This window comes from Ursus americanus, chromosome 16 (genome assembly GCF_024610735.1).
Source record: "Ursus americanus isolate L20-20 chromosome 16, mUrsAme1.1.p, whole genome shotgun sequence".
In the NCBI taxonomy this organism is placed as follows: Eukaryota; Metazoa; Chordata; class Mammalia; order Carnivora; family Ursidae; genus Ursus; species Ursus americanus.
Genome location: NC_142142.1, coordinates 61,249,016 through 61,266,351, shown reverse-complemented (window position 1 = coordinate 61,266,351; position 17,336 = coordinate 61,249,016). Strand labels below are relative to the sequence as shown.

The window sequence follows — 17,336 nt, the reverse complement described above, 5'->3', positions numbered from 1 at the left end:
AGCTAAAATACTTTGTCTTCTAGCACACTTCCTTACTGTGCCCCAAGCTCCCATTCCCTACATTCCCAGAGTAAAACAGTCCTGTCTCCTGAGAGCCCCCTTCCGGGCTCCGTCTCCTGTCCTACACTCCTCCTCCTGAGCTGTAACTCCCCCAAAACACAGACATAAATGGCAGAAAAACGGAGGCACTCACCAGCCATTGCTGCTCTGGCTCTCTGGGCAGGAAAGGTAGTGAAAATGAAAGCAGCCTTCTCCCTTTGCTCTCAGTGGACTGGCGTGCTGGTGTTGCCTAAATGGGAAACTACAGATTTTCTAAATCTCTTGTCAGTGCAGAGATAGAATTTGACTCTTTTTCTGATATGTATCTTACTTCCTTTGGAAAACAGGAAGCAAACCTGTCTTTCCTCTTTAGTCTCACACACAGGCTGTGTTCTGTTTTGCAGTCAAATTGACCCTCATCGTCTCTGTGCCACCCCTTAGTCACTGAATGGCAGAGAGGCCTCACCATGGACACCCACTCAGCCCCTGAAGTGAGGTGTGAGTTTTCAAGGCTTATGGGGAGCAGGAAACTGACTGGAGCCAGACAAACAGTGCTGTTCCTGTCACTGTTTTTAAAAACCCAGGTAAGTGATGTCTTTTCTTCTTTCCTTCCTGATCTGTGTACTTGCCAGTCCTGGGAAAATGTGTATATTTCAGTTTATTGACTCTTTGACTTGAGATTAGTTTTTTAAACAGTAGATGTTTGCTATGAAAATTAAATAGTGAAATTTTTATGAAATGGAGTAAGATCATCTGCCTTCTTTAATCTCACACCACAAAATAACCACAATTATATGCTTAGCTTACATCAGTGAGAATTTTTGTCCTGTGCTTTTAAAAAGCACTCAGTATAGTGCTGATGTAATTGATGACCCCCATCAGGAGTCTCTTTGTATCCTTTTGTCTGAGTATAAACTCAACTCTGACTTGGTGTTGCCTGTGATGCAGTAAATGGACCCTGTGCAGCTCTTTGCCAGATCGGCAGACCTGTGGTCCATTTCTCCCTCTTGGACGTCTGAAGGTCCACATGAACAAGCCTGGCTAGATTGCTAGAGGATCAGAGACATCACATGGAGATGCCTACCCTGTGTGCAGATGATCTTAGAGACATGGGTAACCCCAGAACCAAGAAGAACCACAGGGGTGACTGATCACCTTGTGAACAATAGTAATGGCTCATTGTTTTAAGTGACTGTGTTTTGGGGCAGTTTCTCACTGATAGAGAAACACTGCCCTACTCCACATGCTGCCTAATATTTGACGATATAATGATTTTCAATTCTTTTCTTGATTAATTTTTAAATATTAAATAATATATTTGAAAAATTTCCGAAATACACAAATAAGGAAATAATCCTGAAAGTAGCAAAGGAAAAAAAAAAAATCCTTAGAAGACAAATAAGGTTGACAGCAGATCTTCCCAGGGAAACTTGGCAGGCCAGAAGAAAGTGGCATGATATATTCAATGTGCTGAATGGGAACACATGCAGCCAAGAATACTTTATCCAGCAAGGCTGTCATTCAGAGTAGTAGGAGAGACAAATAATTTCCCAGACAAACAAAAGCTAAAGGAGTTCAAGACCACTTACACAGCCCTGCAAGAAATATTAAAAGGGACTCATTGAGTGAGAAAGACTGAAAGCAACAAAGATTAGAAAGAATCAGAGAAAATCTCCAGAAACACAGAATTTATAAATAATACAATGGTACTAAATTCATATCTATCAGTAATCATTCTGAATGGGGATACCTGGGTGGTTCAAGTAGGCTAAGTGTCTGACTCTTGGTTTTGGCTCAGGTCATGATCACAGGGTCATGGGATCAAGCCCTTTGTTGGGCTATGTGCTCAGCACAGATTTTGCTTGAGATTCTTCCTCTCTCCCTCTCTCCCTCAAATAAATAATTAAATCTTAAAAAAATAATCACTCCGAATATAAATGGACTAAATGCTCTAATCAAAAGACACTGGGTATCCCAATGGATTAAAAAAAAAAAAAAAAAAAAAAAAAACAAGACCCATCTATATGCTGCCTGTAAGAGACTCATTTTAGACCTAAAGTCACCTGAAGATTGAAAGTGAGGGGGGTGGAGAACCATCTATCAGGGTAATGGATGTCAAAAGAAAGCTGAAGTAGCCATATGTATAACAGACAAACTAGATTTTAAACCAAAGACTGTAATAAAAGATGAAGAAAGGCACTATATCATCATTAAGGGGTCTATCCAACAAGAAAATCTGACAGTTGTAAATATTTATGCTCCAGATGTGGGAGCACCCAAATATATAAATCAATAATAGCAAACATAAAGGAACTCACTGATAATAATACAATAATAGTAGGGGACTCTAACACCCCCACTTACAGCATTAGACAGATCATCTAAGCAGAAAATCAACAAGGAAATGACACACTGGACCATGTATTTCTTGTAAATGACCACAACAATGAATGACACACTGGACCATGTGGACTTAACCGATATATACAGAACATTCTTCCTAAAGCAGCAGAATAACCATTCTTTTCAAGTGCACACGGAACATTCTCCAGAATAGATTACATACTATATCACAGATTAGGCCTCAACAAGTACAAAAAGATTGAGATCATACCATGCATACTTACAGAACAAAATGCTAAGAAACTTGAAGTCAACCACAAGAAAAAATTTGGAAAGATCTCAAATGCATGGACGTTAAAGAACATATTACTAAAGAATGAATGGGTTAACCAGTAAATTAAAGAAGAAATTTTAAAAACACATGGAAGCAAATGAAAATGAAAACATAAGAGTCCAAAACCTTTGGGATGCAGGAAAGGGAAGGGTATAGCAATACAGGCCTTCTTCAAGAAACAAGAAAAGTCCCAAATACCTTATTCCTAAAAGATCTGGGAAAAGAACAGAATATAAAGCCTACCAGCAGCAGAAGAAGGGGGATAATTAAAATCAAAGCATAAATAAATGATACAGAAACAACAACGACAAAAAACATAGAACAGATCAACGAAACTAAGAGCTTATCCTTTGAAAGAATTAACAAAATTGATAAACCCCTAGCCAGACTTTTCCAAAAAAAGAAAGAAAGAAAGAAAGAAAGAAAGAAAGAAAGAAAGAAAGAAAGAAAGGACTCAAATAAATAAAATCACAAATGAAAGAGGAGAGATCACAACCAATACCACAGAAATATGAACAATTATAACAGAATATTATGAAAATTTATATGCGAACAATTTGGGCAATCTGGGAGAAATGGATACATTCCTAGAAACTGAATCAGGAAGAAACAGAAAGTTTGAGCATCCACATAAGCAGAAAAGAAATTGAATCAGTAATCAAAAGTTCCTCCCAAAAACAAAAGTCCAGGGCCAGGTGGCTTCTCAGGGGAATTCTACCAGACATTTAAAGAAAAATAATACCTGTTCTTTTGAAACTGTTCCAAAACATAGAAATGGAAGGAAAACTTCCAGATTCATTCTACAGGCCAGAATTACCTTGATTCCAAAATCAAAGACCCCACTAAAAAGGATAATTACAGACCAAAATCCCTGCTGAAAATGGATGCAAAAATTCTCAACAAGATACTAGCAAATTGAATCCAACATAACAATAAAAGCATTATTCACCACCATCAAGTGGGATTTATTTCTAGGCTGCAGGGGTGATTCGGTATTCCCAAATCAATCAATGTGATGCACCATATTAATGAAAGAAAGGATAAGAACCATATGATCTTATCAATAGATGCAGAAAATGCATTTGACAAACGACAGCATCCATTCTTGATAAAAACCCTCAACAAAATAGGGTTAGAAAGAACATACCTTAATATAATAAAGGCCATATATGAAAAACCCACAGGTAATATCATCCTCAATAGGGAAAAGCTGAGATATTTTCCTCTATGGTTAGGAGCAAGACAGGGCTATCCACTCTCATGACTGTTATTTAACATGTTACTGAAAGTGCTAGCCTCAGAAATCAGACAACAAAAAGAAATGAAAGGCATACAAATCAGCAAGGAAGAAGTCAAACTTTCACTCTTCGCAGACACCTTGATATTCTGTAGAAAACATGGAAGATTCCGTCAAAAAAATTGCTAGAACTGATACATGAATTCGGCGAAGTCACAGGATATAAGATCAACATACAGAAATCTGTTCATTTCTATATGCCAATAATGGAGCAACAGAAAGAGAAATCAAGGAATCAATTCCATTTAAAATTGCACCAAAAGCCATGAGATACCTAGGAATTAACCTAATCAAAGAGATAACGAATCTGTACTCTGAAAACTATGGAACCCTTATGAAGTATATGGAAGAGGACACCATGAAATGGAAGGACATTCCATGGTCATGGATTGGAAGAACAAATGTTGTTAACCTGCATATACTACCCAAAGCAATCTAAGCAATCTACACATTTAATGCATTCCTTATCAAAATACCATCAGCATTTTTCATGGAACTAGAACAAACAATCCTATAATTTGTATGGAATCACAGAAGATCCCAAATAGCCAAAGCAATTTTGAAAAGGAAAACCAGAGCTGGAGGCATCGAAGCTCCGGGCCTCAAGCTGTATTACAAAGCTCTAGTCATCAAGACAGTATGGTACTGGCAGAAACACAGACATAGAGCTAAATGGACTAGAATAGAAAACTCAGAAATGGACCCACAACTGTATGGTCAACTAATTTTTGACAAAGCAAGAAAGAATATCCAATGGAAAAAAGACATTCTCTTCAAAAATGTTGTTAGGAACACTGGACAGGAAGAAGCAAAAAAAAGAAACTGGATCACTTTCTTACACCATGCACAAAAATAAATTTAAAATGGATGAGAGACCTAAATGTGAGAGGAAACCATCAAAATCCTAGAGAACACAGGCAGCAACCTCTATGACATTGGCTATAGCAACTTCTTACTAGACACATCTCCAAAGTCAAGAGAATCAAAGACAAGAATGAACTATTGGGACATAATCAAGATAAAAAGCTTTTGCACAGTGACAGAAACAACAAAACTAAAACAACCTATGGAATAGGTGAAGACATTTGCAACGATATATCTGATAAAGGGTTAGTATCTAATATATATAAAGAATGTATCAGACTCAACACCCCCAAAAAAAATATTCCAGTTAAGAAATGGGCAGAAGACATGAATAGACAGTTTCCAAAGAAGACATCCAGATGGCTAACAGACACATGAGAAGATGCTCAACATCACTCATCATCAGGGAAATGTAAATCAGAACCAGATGAGATACTCTCTCACACCTGTCAGAATGGCTAGAATTAACAACACAGGAAACAACAGATGGTGGTGAGGATGCAGAGAAAAGGGAACCCTCTTACACTTTAATGGGAGTGCAAACTGGTGCAGCCATTCTGGTAAACAGGATGGAGGGTTCTCAAAAAGTTAAAAATAGAGGGCCCCTGGGTGGTTCAGTCAGTTAAAAGTCTGACTCTTGTTTTCGGCTCAGGTCATGATCTCAGGGTCATCAGATCAAGCCCTTCATCAGGCTGTGCCCTGAGTGTGGATCCTGCTTAGGATTCTCTCTCTCTCTCTCTCTCTCTCTCTCTCTCTGACCCTCACCGCCCCCTACTGCATGTTTTCTATCTCTCTTTCAAAACAAAAACAAAAACAAAAAACAAAAAAACTACCTACAACCCAACAATTGCTCTAGTAAGTATTTATTCAAAGGATACAAAAATACAGGTTCAAAGGGGTACATGCACCCCAATGTTTATAGTAGCATTATTAACAATAGACAAACTATGGAAAGAGCCCAAATGTCCATTGACTGATGAATTGATAAAGAAGATGTGCTGTGTGTGTGTGTGTGTGTGTGTGTGTGTGTGTGTGTGTCTATATCTCTGATGGAATGTTATTCAGCCATAAAAAGTAATGAAATATAATCATTTACAATAACACAGATAGAACTAGAGTTTATTATGCTAAATGAAATAAATCAGAGAGAGACAAATACCATATGATTTTACTCATACATGGAGTTTAAGAAACAGAACAGATGGACATAGGGGAAGGGAAGGAATGATAAAGTAGAAACAGAGAGGGAAGCAAACCATAAGAGATGCTTAACTACAGAGAACTAACTCTGAGGGTTGATGGAGGGAGGTGATGGAGGGGATGGACTAGATGGGTGATGGGTATTAAGGGAGGCACTGGTTGTGATGAGCCCTTGGTGTTATATGTAAGTGATGAATCATTAAATTCTACACCTGAAACCAATTTTACCATATATGTTAACTAACTAGAATTTAAATAAAAACTTGAAATGAAAAAAAAATAAATGAATAATTTAACCCTCCTTTCTTCTTATAAATGTTACTTAGTAGCTTAATTCTCCCTATGTAATTCTTTGTATAGAAGTTGATAAAAGTCTCACCTGTACAATTTCCTTCTTTTACAATTAGATTATTATTTTTAACCTATATTTTTATTTTACATTGTCTAAAGTCCTATAATTTTCAGTGACTTCTGCACCCACAACCAAGTGTTCTCTGCTTTTTTCATGCAATAACTCTAAATGTTAAGGAACATGAAAAGCATTTATATTATTGTTTGCTATGTGTATTATCTCTGGCCAAGCACTGTGTTGGGACTATATTTCCATCTTTCAGGGCTGATCCCTCCGTAATTGTCCATTCAGAGAAGAATATTTCTAGCCTCAAAATCTACCACATTGTTATTATCTAGTCGCACATGCTTGCTCTTCTCTCCTATAATTCTAAGGCTGAGGCATCCCTTCCCACTTGATTCCTTTACTCTCGCCGATCTAAGGACATTGTTCAATAATAGTCCCATTGCTGTCCTACATCATTTTCCTGCTGAATGATGTCATTACTATAACCATAAAACACATCATAATGAACCCATTAAACGCACACACACACCCCTCACTTCCCCACAAACTCCTCAAAAGCTCCCCAAACTCCCTTTATTCTCTCTCAGATCAGTTCCAATCACTCTTCTGTCTCTATCCTTGTATCAAAAAAATTCCTATTAATGTAACCAGGGTCTTCCACGTGCCAAATTAAATGTTTAATCCTCAATCACTGTTTTGACCAATTAGAAATATTTCATAGTGATATTTGCACCTCTTCCAGAAACCCTTCATTCATTTGCCTTCCAAATCACAACCGTGTCTTGGCTCTCCCATTACTTCACTGGCTGCTTCTCTTAGTGAACTTTGCCAGTTAATCCATAACTCAAGGCCTCTGCTTTATGTATCCTCACTTATGTAGCAGGCCAATCCAGTGTCTTGGTTTTCAGTACTGGTGATATAGAGGAAGGCAACACACTATTTTATCCTCCAGCCTATACCTGTCCCCTGAATGCCACACTCATATAGCCAGTATCAAATGGGCATCTGTTTGATACCTGGTAGGCATCTCAGTCCCCCTAAACCTACCACCTTTTAGAGGGTTTTCCATATTATTCTTCTAGTTTTTCAAAGTAGAACACTTAAGACTTATGTCCTTCTCCCATTGTTGAGAGACAGTTCTGTTGGTTTTACCTTCCAAACATGAAGATTGCTCTCTGCCCGTCCATCCTTCATCCAGATCCAGACTACCGTCAACTCTGAATATCTGCAGTAGCTTTCTGAGTCCTATTTCTGGGTCTTCATTGGCCCTATCCTTCTCATTGTCATCTCCACCCCATAGCCAGAGTGATCTTGATAAAATGTAACTCTGATAACTTAATTCATTCATCTGCTCAAAATTCTCAAGTACTTTTCCATCTTATAGCAAAAGTGAAAGGTAACTTATATGGTCTGGACCTTGGGGAAGTCCTAATCTCATGTCCTTTCCTTCCCCCACTCCTCTCTGCCTATGAATTCCAGCCACACGAACCTCCTTGCTCCTCCTCAAACACACCAAGGACACTCCTGTCTCAGGCCATTTCTGCTTGCTTTTCCCTCTGTCTGGAATGCTCTTCCTTCACATTTCTCAATGGCCAGCTCCCTCTCTTTCATCAAGTCTTATTCTACTGACTGATAAATTTGTTTCTATATATAATATAGATATAAATATAGTTTCTATATCCCTCTCTTCCCCACTGAATTAAAAGCTCCATGAGGACAGGAACTTTGTTTTCTGCTTGATGTCCAATGCCTTACATACAGTCATTATTCACTATTTGCAGGTTTACTGAATAAATCAATATTTTATTGATTTTGTGCATTTAAAAAAGTCCTTCCCCTGGGGCGTCTGGGTGGTGCAGTTGGTTAAGTGTCTGACTCTTGGTTTCAGCTCAGCTCATGATCTCAGGTTCATGAGATCAAGCCCCATGTTGGACTCTACACTCAGCACAGAATCTGCTTGAGATTCTCTCTCCCTCTCCCTCTGTCCCTCCTGCTCATGCTCTCTCTCTCTCTCTAAAATAAATAAATAAAATCTTAGAAAATATATAAATAGTACAGCTTGAAATCCGGCAACGTGATGCCCCCAGCTTTGTTTTTCCTTTTCAACAATCCCTTGGTGATTCAGGGCCTTTTCTGGTTCCGCACAAATTTAAGGGCTGTTTGTTCCAGTTCTTTGAAAAATGTCATTGGTATTTTGATCGGGATGGCACTGAAAGTGTAGATTGCTCTGGGTAGCATAGACATTTTAACTATGTTTACTCTTCTGATCCATGAGCATGGAATATTTTTCCATCTTTTTGTGTCTTCTTCAATGTCTTTCAAGAGTGATTTGTAGTTTCTAGAATATAGATCCTTTACGTCTCCGATTAAGTTAATTCCAAGATAACATATGATTTCTGGTGCTATTGTAAATGGAATGGATTCCCTAATTTCTCTTTCTTCAGTCTCATTGCTCGTGTCTAGAAATGCAACTGATTTCTGAGCATTGATTTTGTATCCCGCCACATTACTGAATTGCTCTGTAACTTCTAGTAGTTTGGGGGTGGAGTCTTCTGCACAGCCAAGAAAACCATCAAAAAAACTAAAAGGCAGCCCATGGAATGGGAGAAGATATTTGCAAATGACACTACAGATAAAAGATTAGTATCCAAGATCTACAAAGAACTTCTCAAACTCAATACACGTGAAACAAATAATCAAATCAAAAAATGGGCAGAAAATAGGAACAGACACTTTTCCAATGAAGACACACAAATGGCTAACAGACACATGAAAAAATGCTCAATCATTAGCCATCAGGGAAATTCAAATCAAAACCACACTGAGATACCACCTTATGCCAGTTAGAATGGCAAAAATGGACAAGGCAGGAAACAACAAATGTGGATAAAGGGGAACCCTCTTACACTGTTGGTAGGAATGCAAGTTGGTATAGCCACTTTGGGAAACAGTGTGGAGGTCCCTTAAAAAGTTAAAACTTGAGCTACCCATGATCCAGCCATTGCACTACTGGGTATTTACCCCAAAGATACAGATGTAGTGAAGAGAAGGGCCATCTGCACCCCAATGTTCATAGCAGCATTGTCCACAATAGCCAAATTGTGGAAGGAGCTGAGATGCCCTTCAGCAGATGACTGGATTAAAAAGATGTGGTCCAGGGGGGCGCCTGGGTAGCGCAGTCGTTAAAGCGTCTGCCTTCGGCTCAGGGCGTGATCCCGGCGTTCCGGGATCGAGTCCCACATCGGGCTCCTCGGCTGGGAGCCTGCTTCTTCCTCTCCCACTCCCCTTGCTGTGTTCCCTCTCTCACTGGCTGTCTCTCTGTCACACAAATAAAATAAAATCTTAAAAAAAAAAAAAAAAAGATGTGGTCCATATATACAATGGAATATTAGCCATCAAAAAGAACAGTTTCTCAACATTTGCTGAGACATGGATGGGACTGGAGGAGATAATGCTAAGCGAAATAAGTCAAGCAGAGAAAGACAATTATCATATGGTTTCACTCATTTATGGAACATAAGAAGTAGGAAGATCGGTAGGAGAAGAAAGGGAAGAAGAAAGGGGAGGTAAACAGAAGGGGGAAGGAACCACGAGAGACTATGGACTCTGGGAAACAAACTGAGGGCTTCAGAGGGGAGGGGGGTGGGGGAATGCGATAGACTGGTGATGGGTATTAAGGAGGGCATGTATTGCATGGTGCACTGGGTGTTATACGCAACTAATGAATCATGGAACTTTATATCAAAAACTAGGGATGTACTGTATGGTGACTAACATAATATAATTAAAAATATTATTAAGTAAATGTGAAAAAAATAAACATTAATCTCATCTGAAAAATAAAAAAAATATATATAAATAACAAGTCCTTCCCCTGGTTTCTGCACCTTCTTTTTCTTTTATCATCTTTGAATTCACTTTTATTTTCATTGTTTAACCTTTGTTGACATATAATTTCTATGCAAAACATTGCACTTGTTTAATGTATACGTAGTGATGAGTTTGGACACATGCTTCCACCTGTGATACCATCACTTCAGTGATGGGTTAGCATTGTACATAGTGTTCTTAAATTTTATTGTATTAACTTTATTAATCTCTTTCTTTATGTTGTGTACTTTTTGAATCTTGGAAATTTCCTAATACTCAAATCTCATAAAGACACTGTCCTCTATTCTTCTCCTCCTCATAACTTAAAAGTTTCGGTTTTCACATTGTGGTCTTTACCCCATGTGGCATATACTCTTGTGTAAGTTTGAGGTATAACAAGTATATATGTGAGATTGTGTATTTTTTGCAAACTAATTTCTTGAATCATTTTTTTTTATTTTACCACTGCAACATGACATAGTCTATATTGTTCATTTTTATCCTTTGTATTCTTTTTTATGTCTCTGTTTGTCTATCCATATGCCAACTGATAGAGCTTTTTGCTTCAAAGTTTTATTTAAATTCTACTTAGTTAACATATAGTATAATATTGGTTTCAGGAGTAGAATTTAGTGATTTGATACTTACATATAACACCCAGTGTTCATCACAACAAGTGCCCTCCTTAATATCCATCACATTTAGCCCATCACTCCCCTACCTCCCTCCATCAACCCTCAATTTCTTCTCTGTAGTTAAGAGTCTCTTATGGTTTGCTTCCCTCTCTCTGTTTTTTTTTTCCTTCCCCTATGTTCCTCTGTTTTGTTTCTTAAATGTCACATATGAGTGAGATCATATGGTATTTGTCTTTCCCTGACTTATTTCACTTAATATTATACTCCCTAGCTCCATCCACATCATTGCAAATGGCAAGATTACATTCTTTTTTGATGGCTGAGTGATATTCATTGTATACATACCACATCTTCTTTATCCATTCATCAGTCAATGGATATTTGGGCTCTTTCCATAAGTTAGCTATTGTTAATAATGTTGCTATAAACACTGGGTGCGATATGCCCCTTCGAATAAGTATTTTTGTATCATTTGGGTAAATACCTAGTAGTGCAAATGCTGAGTCGTAGGGTAGGTCGATTTTTAACTTTTTGAGGGATCTCCATACTGTTTTCCAGAGTGGTTGCCCCAGTTTGCATTCCCACCAGCAGTGTAAGAGGTTCCCCTTTCTCTGCATCCTCATCAACATCTGTTGTTTCCTGTCTTGTCAATTTTAGCCGTTCTGACTGATGTGAGGTAGTATCTCATCGTGGTTTTGATTTGTATTTCCCTGATGAGGAGTGATGTTGAGCATATTTTTATGTGTCTGTTGGCCATCTCTGTGTCTTCTGTGGGATAGTGTCTATTCATGTCTTCTGCCTATTGCTTAATTGGATTATTTGTTTTTTGGGTGTTGAGTTTGGTAAGTTCTTTATGGATTTTGGATTCTATCCCTTTATCAGATATTTCATTTGCAAATATCATCTCCCATTCCATAAGCTGCCTTTTACTTTTGTTGATTGTTTCCTTCACTGTGGAGAAGCTTTTTATCTGGAGTCCCAATAGTTCGTTTTGCTTTTGTTTCCCTTGATAGAGCTTTATATCATGTCTTGATTTGTATGTAGGCAATCTCCATCCCTTTAACACAAAATTGTTTTCTTAGGTCTTCTTAGTATTTTACTTTCTAAACAAGGTGTATAAACAAACTATCAAATTCAAGAAAATTCCCTGTTTTTTCTTTGTTATTCCATTGGATTTATAGATTAATTTGGGTAGGAAATTGAAACCTTTACATTTGTCTTCTAGTCATTGATGGTGATTTCCCTCAAAGCAGTTAAAACTTTTTCTTGTCACTCAGTGATTTTTTAAAAATATTTTTCCACACATACATTGCAAGTGTTTATTTACAATTACCTTCAAATATCTTATGATGTTCATTGCTATTGCAAGAAGAAGCTTTAAAAAGCAAACACTTCCTATCATCTTTTAAATACAAGAATGATGTTAAATTTTGTATATTGATCTGAATTCTTGCAAATCCAGGGAATATATTATTAATTTGAAGAGATTTTTTTAGTGAATAAAATCATATTTTTCAAGAACAATAATGATTTTATTTCTTGTGTTCCATACTTTTTGTTTTTGGCTTTACTGGCTTGGAACTCTAGTGCAAAACTGAATAGAAATGTTTTTTTATTTGTATGTTATTTAAAGGTGATACTCAAATATTTCTGCATAAGAAGGCTATAGATTTTCAAACATTATGTGTTTTTCCTCTATTTCTATTTTGTTGGTAGGCTTCTTATTAAATATATGCATTAGATTAAGGAATTGCTTTTCTTTCTGTTTTTCTAAGTTTTAATTATTTTTTTATCATAAATGAATTCTCAGTCATATTGAATGCCTTTATAAACTTCTTAAAATTGTTGCATCTACTTTTTAATCTGTTATTTTGAGGAAAGCTATCCCAAATATGTCTGTTACTAAACTGTAACCCCTTCTTAGAGTAAATAGTATCATTAAATACTAACTAATAAATATTAATATTATTTCACACATGGCTAGATTTGCTTTGCTAACATGTTTTTTTAGAATCTTTACATGAGCATTTGTGAGAAATCACCCAGTATTCTAACTTTTCCTCTTCCCTAATTTTGTTTCAGTTTTATATAAGCCCTGTAAAAGAATTTAAGAAGTGCACTTCTCTTTTTTATTTGGAAGTGTTTATTGAAAGTAGAGCTTATCAGTTTCTTAGAAGTTTTGTAAGATGGGTCTTTGTAACCATTTGGGTCTACTAACCTTTTTTTGCAGACAGACAAAGAAAAATTAATTTGTTTAATGTTTATGGATCCATTCAGCTTTTTATCTTATCATGTATTAAGTTAATTAATTTACCTTTTCTAGCAAATTTTCCATATATTTCCTGTGTTATGTATGATAGTCTCTATTTTTTTTTCTGTATTTATGTTTATCTGTATTCATCATACCTTTTTATCTTGAGTATTTGTGCTAATTCTGTTTTTTCACATTCAGTCTTGGCTGAATGTCTGTGATTTCATTAATTTTTTTAAAGGGCCAGCGTTTGCTTCAGTGACCCACTCAGTCCTTTGTTTCATTATGATTTCATTCACATGTTCTTTTTAATCTGTATTATTTTCTTACTTCTATTTATGTATTGGATTAGTATTTTTCTGACTTCTTAAGTTGAATGCTTAGTGCATATTTTTTCCTCCTGGTTTTTGTATGTGTGTATGTGTACACATAGTTCTATGTTTGGAGTGTGTGTGTGTGTGTTTCAATTTTGCGCTATATGCAGATGTGAGACAGTCTTTCTGTTATTGGGTTTCTGATAATACCACTCAGTAGTCAAAGAATGAGGCATCTGTGATGTGAATTTTTGTATCTTTGTGATGTGACTTATGTGTCTACATGGGCAGACCAAGTCCAGAAATAAAGCCATCATGAATCTTTGTCATGTTAACCCTTGAAATTCAACATTCAGTTAACCCCTACAATTCGGAATCCCTACAGTTTTAGTCTCTTTGCTTTGGAGAAGCAACACAGCACAATGGTTAACAACTCAGATTCCAGAGAAAGTTCAGGGCGTTCACCTGCTAACTGTGACTTTGCACAGCTTATTTATGCTCCATAATATCTGTAAAACAGGGATGCTGGTCCTAATTACAGGGCTGTCGTGAGGCTTTAATTAGTTACTTATACACAAAAATCCATTTCATTGATCAAAAGCTTTACAGTAATCCTGACGTACAATTAATCCATATAAATTTTAACTATTATGTTTATATTTGACATCTAGAGCACCCTTCTGTTTTTTTAAAATTTAGTTCATCTATGTACTAAAATGTCCATCCAGCATTCTCTGTGGACAGAGAAGAAGTGATACATCTCCTTACATAGTAGTTCCAATGCCCATGTAGCCAAAGTTCCTCTACCAACATTCATCCTTCTAGAAGAGTAGACATTACCCCTTCCACTGCTGACACTCCCTGGCACTTTGCTGTGATTTATCTAATTACATTTGCGTGTCTGTACAAATATATTGAGTTTACACCATCTTGGACCAAAGCCCAACTTATTTTAGACAACAGCCAAGGTCTGGCTAAAGGATAAAATTTCCCTAAAATGTGGAAAGTGCAGACATCTGGGGAAGAAGTAGTTAACAAGAAAAATGTATAGCAGGAAGAAAGACACGTGGGATTAATTTGCTGAATTCATAGTTTACTGAAGGGGAAAAAAATGAGCTCAACCTATAATGTTGGTTAAGTAATAAATTAGAAAACTTCTTCTAGATCATTCTATAGATCCAGGGTTTGATAAGTATATGGATGAGGAGCTGACCAATTTACAGTTCTTGTCTCCAGATAGGTACCGCCTCCCATCACCCTACTGCTGTGTGCAAGTCATGGCCAGTTATGTTCCCCCCGTGAAGTGCACACACTCTGTGAGTCACAAAGTTGGAAAATCCAGCTCGCGTCTTCCACTTCATTTCCATTCAGGCACCATTTTAACTGAAATCCTATTCCTCATTAGAGGAAACAAAAGACACAGTTCATTTGTTTTCATTTTTATTGAGATACAAAAGGTCACATGAGTATGCTGTGCTAGCAAAGTGCTTTTCAAAGTCGGTCAAGAAGGACTGGACTGCCTGCGATGCCCTGAAGGAGAGAAAAAGAGCAGAATGTCAACATAGCCATCCCGGAAGGCCTCAGTCCGTCCCTTCTCATGGTTCCGTTTCCATCCTCTTCCAGATGCCTTCTGCCACTTCCTTTGGCTTATATTTGTGACCCTTGTAGTCTTCTTGCCCAAAAGTATTCCAGGTGATCTTTGCAAAATCTCAGTTACTCGATTATGTCATTTCTCTGTGCAAAAGCACTTGAGAGGTTCTCTCTGTCTCACTCGGGATAAAACATTTGAAACCTTTACCGTGTGACCACCAAGGTCCACGTGACCAGGCTTCTCACCACTTTTCCGAATTTGTCTCTACCATTTTCCCCAATCTCATTCTCCTCCGGGCTCCCGCCTCTTTGCATTTCTGTAGACCCGTGAAGCCCATTTCTGCCTCAGGGTGTTTGTACATGCTCTTCCCTGAGCTGCAACACTTTTCCGCCACAGGAACCACAAGGTTCACCACCACCCCCCAGTCTGTCCATTCCTTGTTCTTACTTTACCATTTTATCACTTGAAGGAAACTCTGCCTGAATAATCTGTCTAGCTCGACAGCATCCACCCTTTCTGTCTCTTTAGCCTCCTTTATTTCTCTTAGCTCTTCTCCCTCTCTGACACCGGATCTAGTTCCTTGTGTAGTTAGAGTCTGTCTCCCCTCGCTTGCGCATGGGCTTTATCAGAGCAAGGACTCCACTTATTTTGTTGCCTGGTATATTACAAGCATCTGGATCAGAACCTGGAACATAGCAGGTGCTTGATAAATACTAGTCCCATAAATAATTCAATCCCCAAATGTGGTTCTGTTGGACTAATCAGGCCTTAAAAGCTGTTATACTGAACTGGGCAAGTGTGCAGTGACTGTGTCAGAAACCAGGGGTAGGAGATGGCATGGGCACATATTGAAACTTCTGAGACAAACCTCACAGTAAAATAGAATTTAAATGATGTTTCCAAGAGGGAGACTCACAATTGCGTATCATGAAGAGTGTTGTAAAGCTACTGTGAGTAAAATAATTTTGGGTCTAACCTTGATGTACCCAATCTAAAATATTTTGACTAAAAATAGTAATAATGATATTACTACTACATGTGAAGGTGGGTGCTCGAAGGGGTTTGTGAGCAGCGTGTGCAGGTGTGAGAGCACACTCGGAGTGTGAGGTCCACTCTGGGAGAGCGGTGTAGACCCAGAGTCTGCCTCTACACAGGGCAGCCTTCATCCTGTCTGGCGACGGTAGCTCAGAGTGGCGATGTGACGCATATGCACTCATAGGACCAAAGTCCGCTCTCTCCCTGCTCCTCTGTTTCCTCTGTTCTCGGGACCTGAGGCAGTGTGCGGGGACTCGGCATGTGGGAGAGGTGGGCAAGAGAGGGAATGAGAGAGATGAATATAAGTCATCATGGAAACATGAGGACATTCCTATTTTAATAATTGCTCCCCTGTGTCCTGCATAATTCATTACTTCCTGACCTGGTTGGGCTCAACTCACCGATGGATCGAGTGTGGAGGAGGAGGCAGGATCCGGATGCAGAGGAGTAGAGTCAAAATCAGCGACTAACCGCCAGACCACATCAACAGGGAGCATGGATGTGACCACCCAAGCGGTCAGCTGCCGTTTGGTCATTGGACCTCACCACCGAGATTACTCTCCCGTTTACTTCACCTGCCAGCAACTCTTGACACTTACTATTTTCAGTTGCCAGGGAAGAGATAGAAAGGTTTTGTCATGGACATTCGTTCAATGGTGGGCATCTGGGCTTTGACATTTGGTTTTTCAAAAGCTTGTTGTACCTGAAAACAAAAACAGGGGCTGGATGAGACATGCCTCTTATGAATTCTCAGAAGAGATTTTCCACCATGAGCCAGGAAATTCTGGGAATTCAGGGTGCTCCTAGAGTTGATGGGCCAGCCCCATGGACACTCAGACTCTTTGCCACTGCTGCCCTACTTCTTAAAAGTGACACGCATGTCAGAAGATGCTCTTTATCTCAAATATTTTATGCCTAATCCAAGCCCTTTCAAACTCCATTTCCTGTTTTCTATTTCTGATCTGATAATCAATTTTCCCCTGGAATGTGTTCATGAGAACTGGATCTTGAGAATTCTCTACTTTCTACATCCACGAGGGCTAACTCCTCAATTCAATGAGACTCAAATCCCAGGATTTTGTTCTGAAGTCCAGAACACTAGCCAACTTTCACATCTCCGCCACCAAGCTGACCTGAAGTCTTTTGCCACAGGCTGATCAATGAGATCCTACTTAACCTGGATCGATTATTTCTAGTCTTTTCCT

At 38.2% G+C, this 17,336-nt stretch overlaps 2 protein-coding genes and 1 long non-coding RNA gene across 6 annotated transcripts in view; 1 reads left to right on the top strand and 2 right to left on the bottom strand.

The window, feature by feature from the left end:
- The window catches only part of LOC123792512 (caspase-12-like), a 16,667-nt gene extending 16,317 nt beyond the window's left edge, over positions 1-350 (bottom strand). Inside the window, 1 exon segment of the mRNA XM_087868489.1 lies at positions 194-350. Coding sequence (XP_087724615.1) covers positions 194-200 — 7 coding nt within the window. The 5' untranslated portion in view covers positions 201-350.
- The window catches only part of LOC148108829 (uncharacterized), a 21,467-nt gene continuing 4,419 nt past the window's right edge, over positions 289-17,336 (top strand). Inside the window, exon 1 of the long non-coding RNA XR_015727027.1 lies at positions 289-623. This is a non-coding gene — a long non-coding RNA (uncharacterized LOC148108829). The remainder of the gene's footprint in view (positions 624-17,336) is intronic.
- CASP4 (caspase 4) overlaps positions 14,929-17,336 on the bottom strand; it is a 16,075-nt gene continuing 13,667 nt past the window's right edge. For 3 of the 4 annotated variants that reach the window (XM_045797664.2, XM_045797665.2, XM_045797666.2), the window contains 2 exons: positions 16,731-16,834; positions 14,929-15,035 (listed from right to left, as the gene is read on the bottom strand). In XM_045797664.2, coding sequence (XP_045653620.2) covers positions 16,736-16,834 — 99 coding nt within the window. In that variant the 3' untranslated portion in view covers positions 14,929-15,035; positions 16,731-16,735. Of the gene's footprint in view, positions 15,036-16,532; positions 16,835-17,336 lie in introns of all 4 variants that reach the window. The other variant, XR_006779709.2, reaches the window with a different exon arrangement.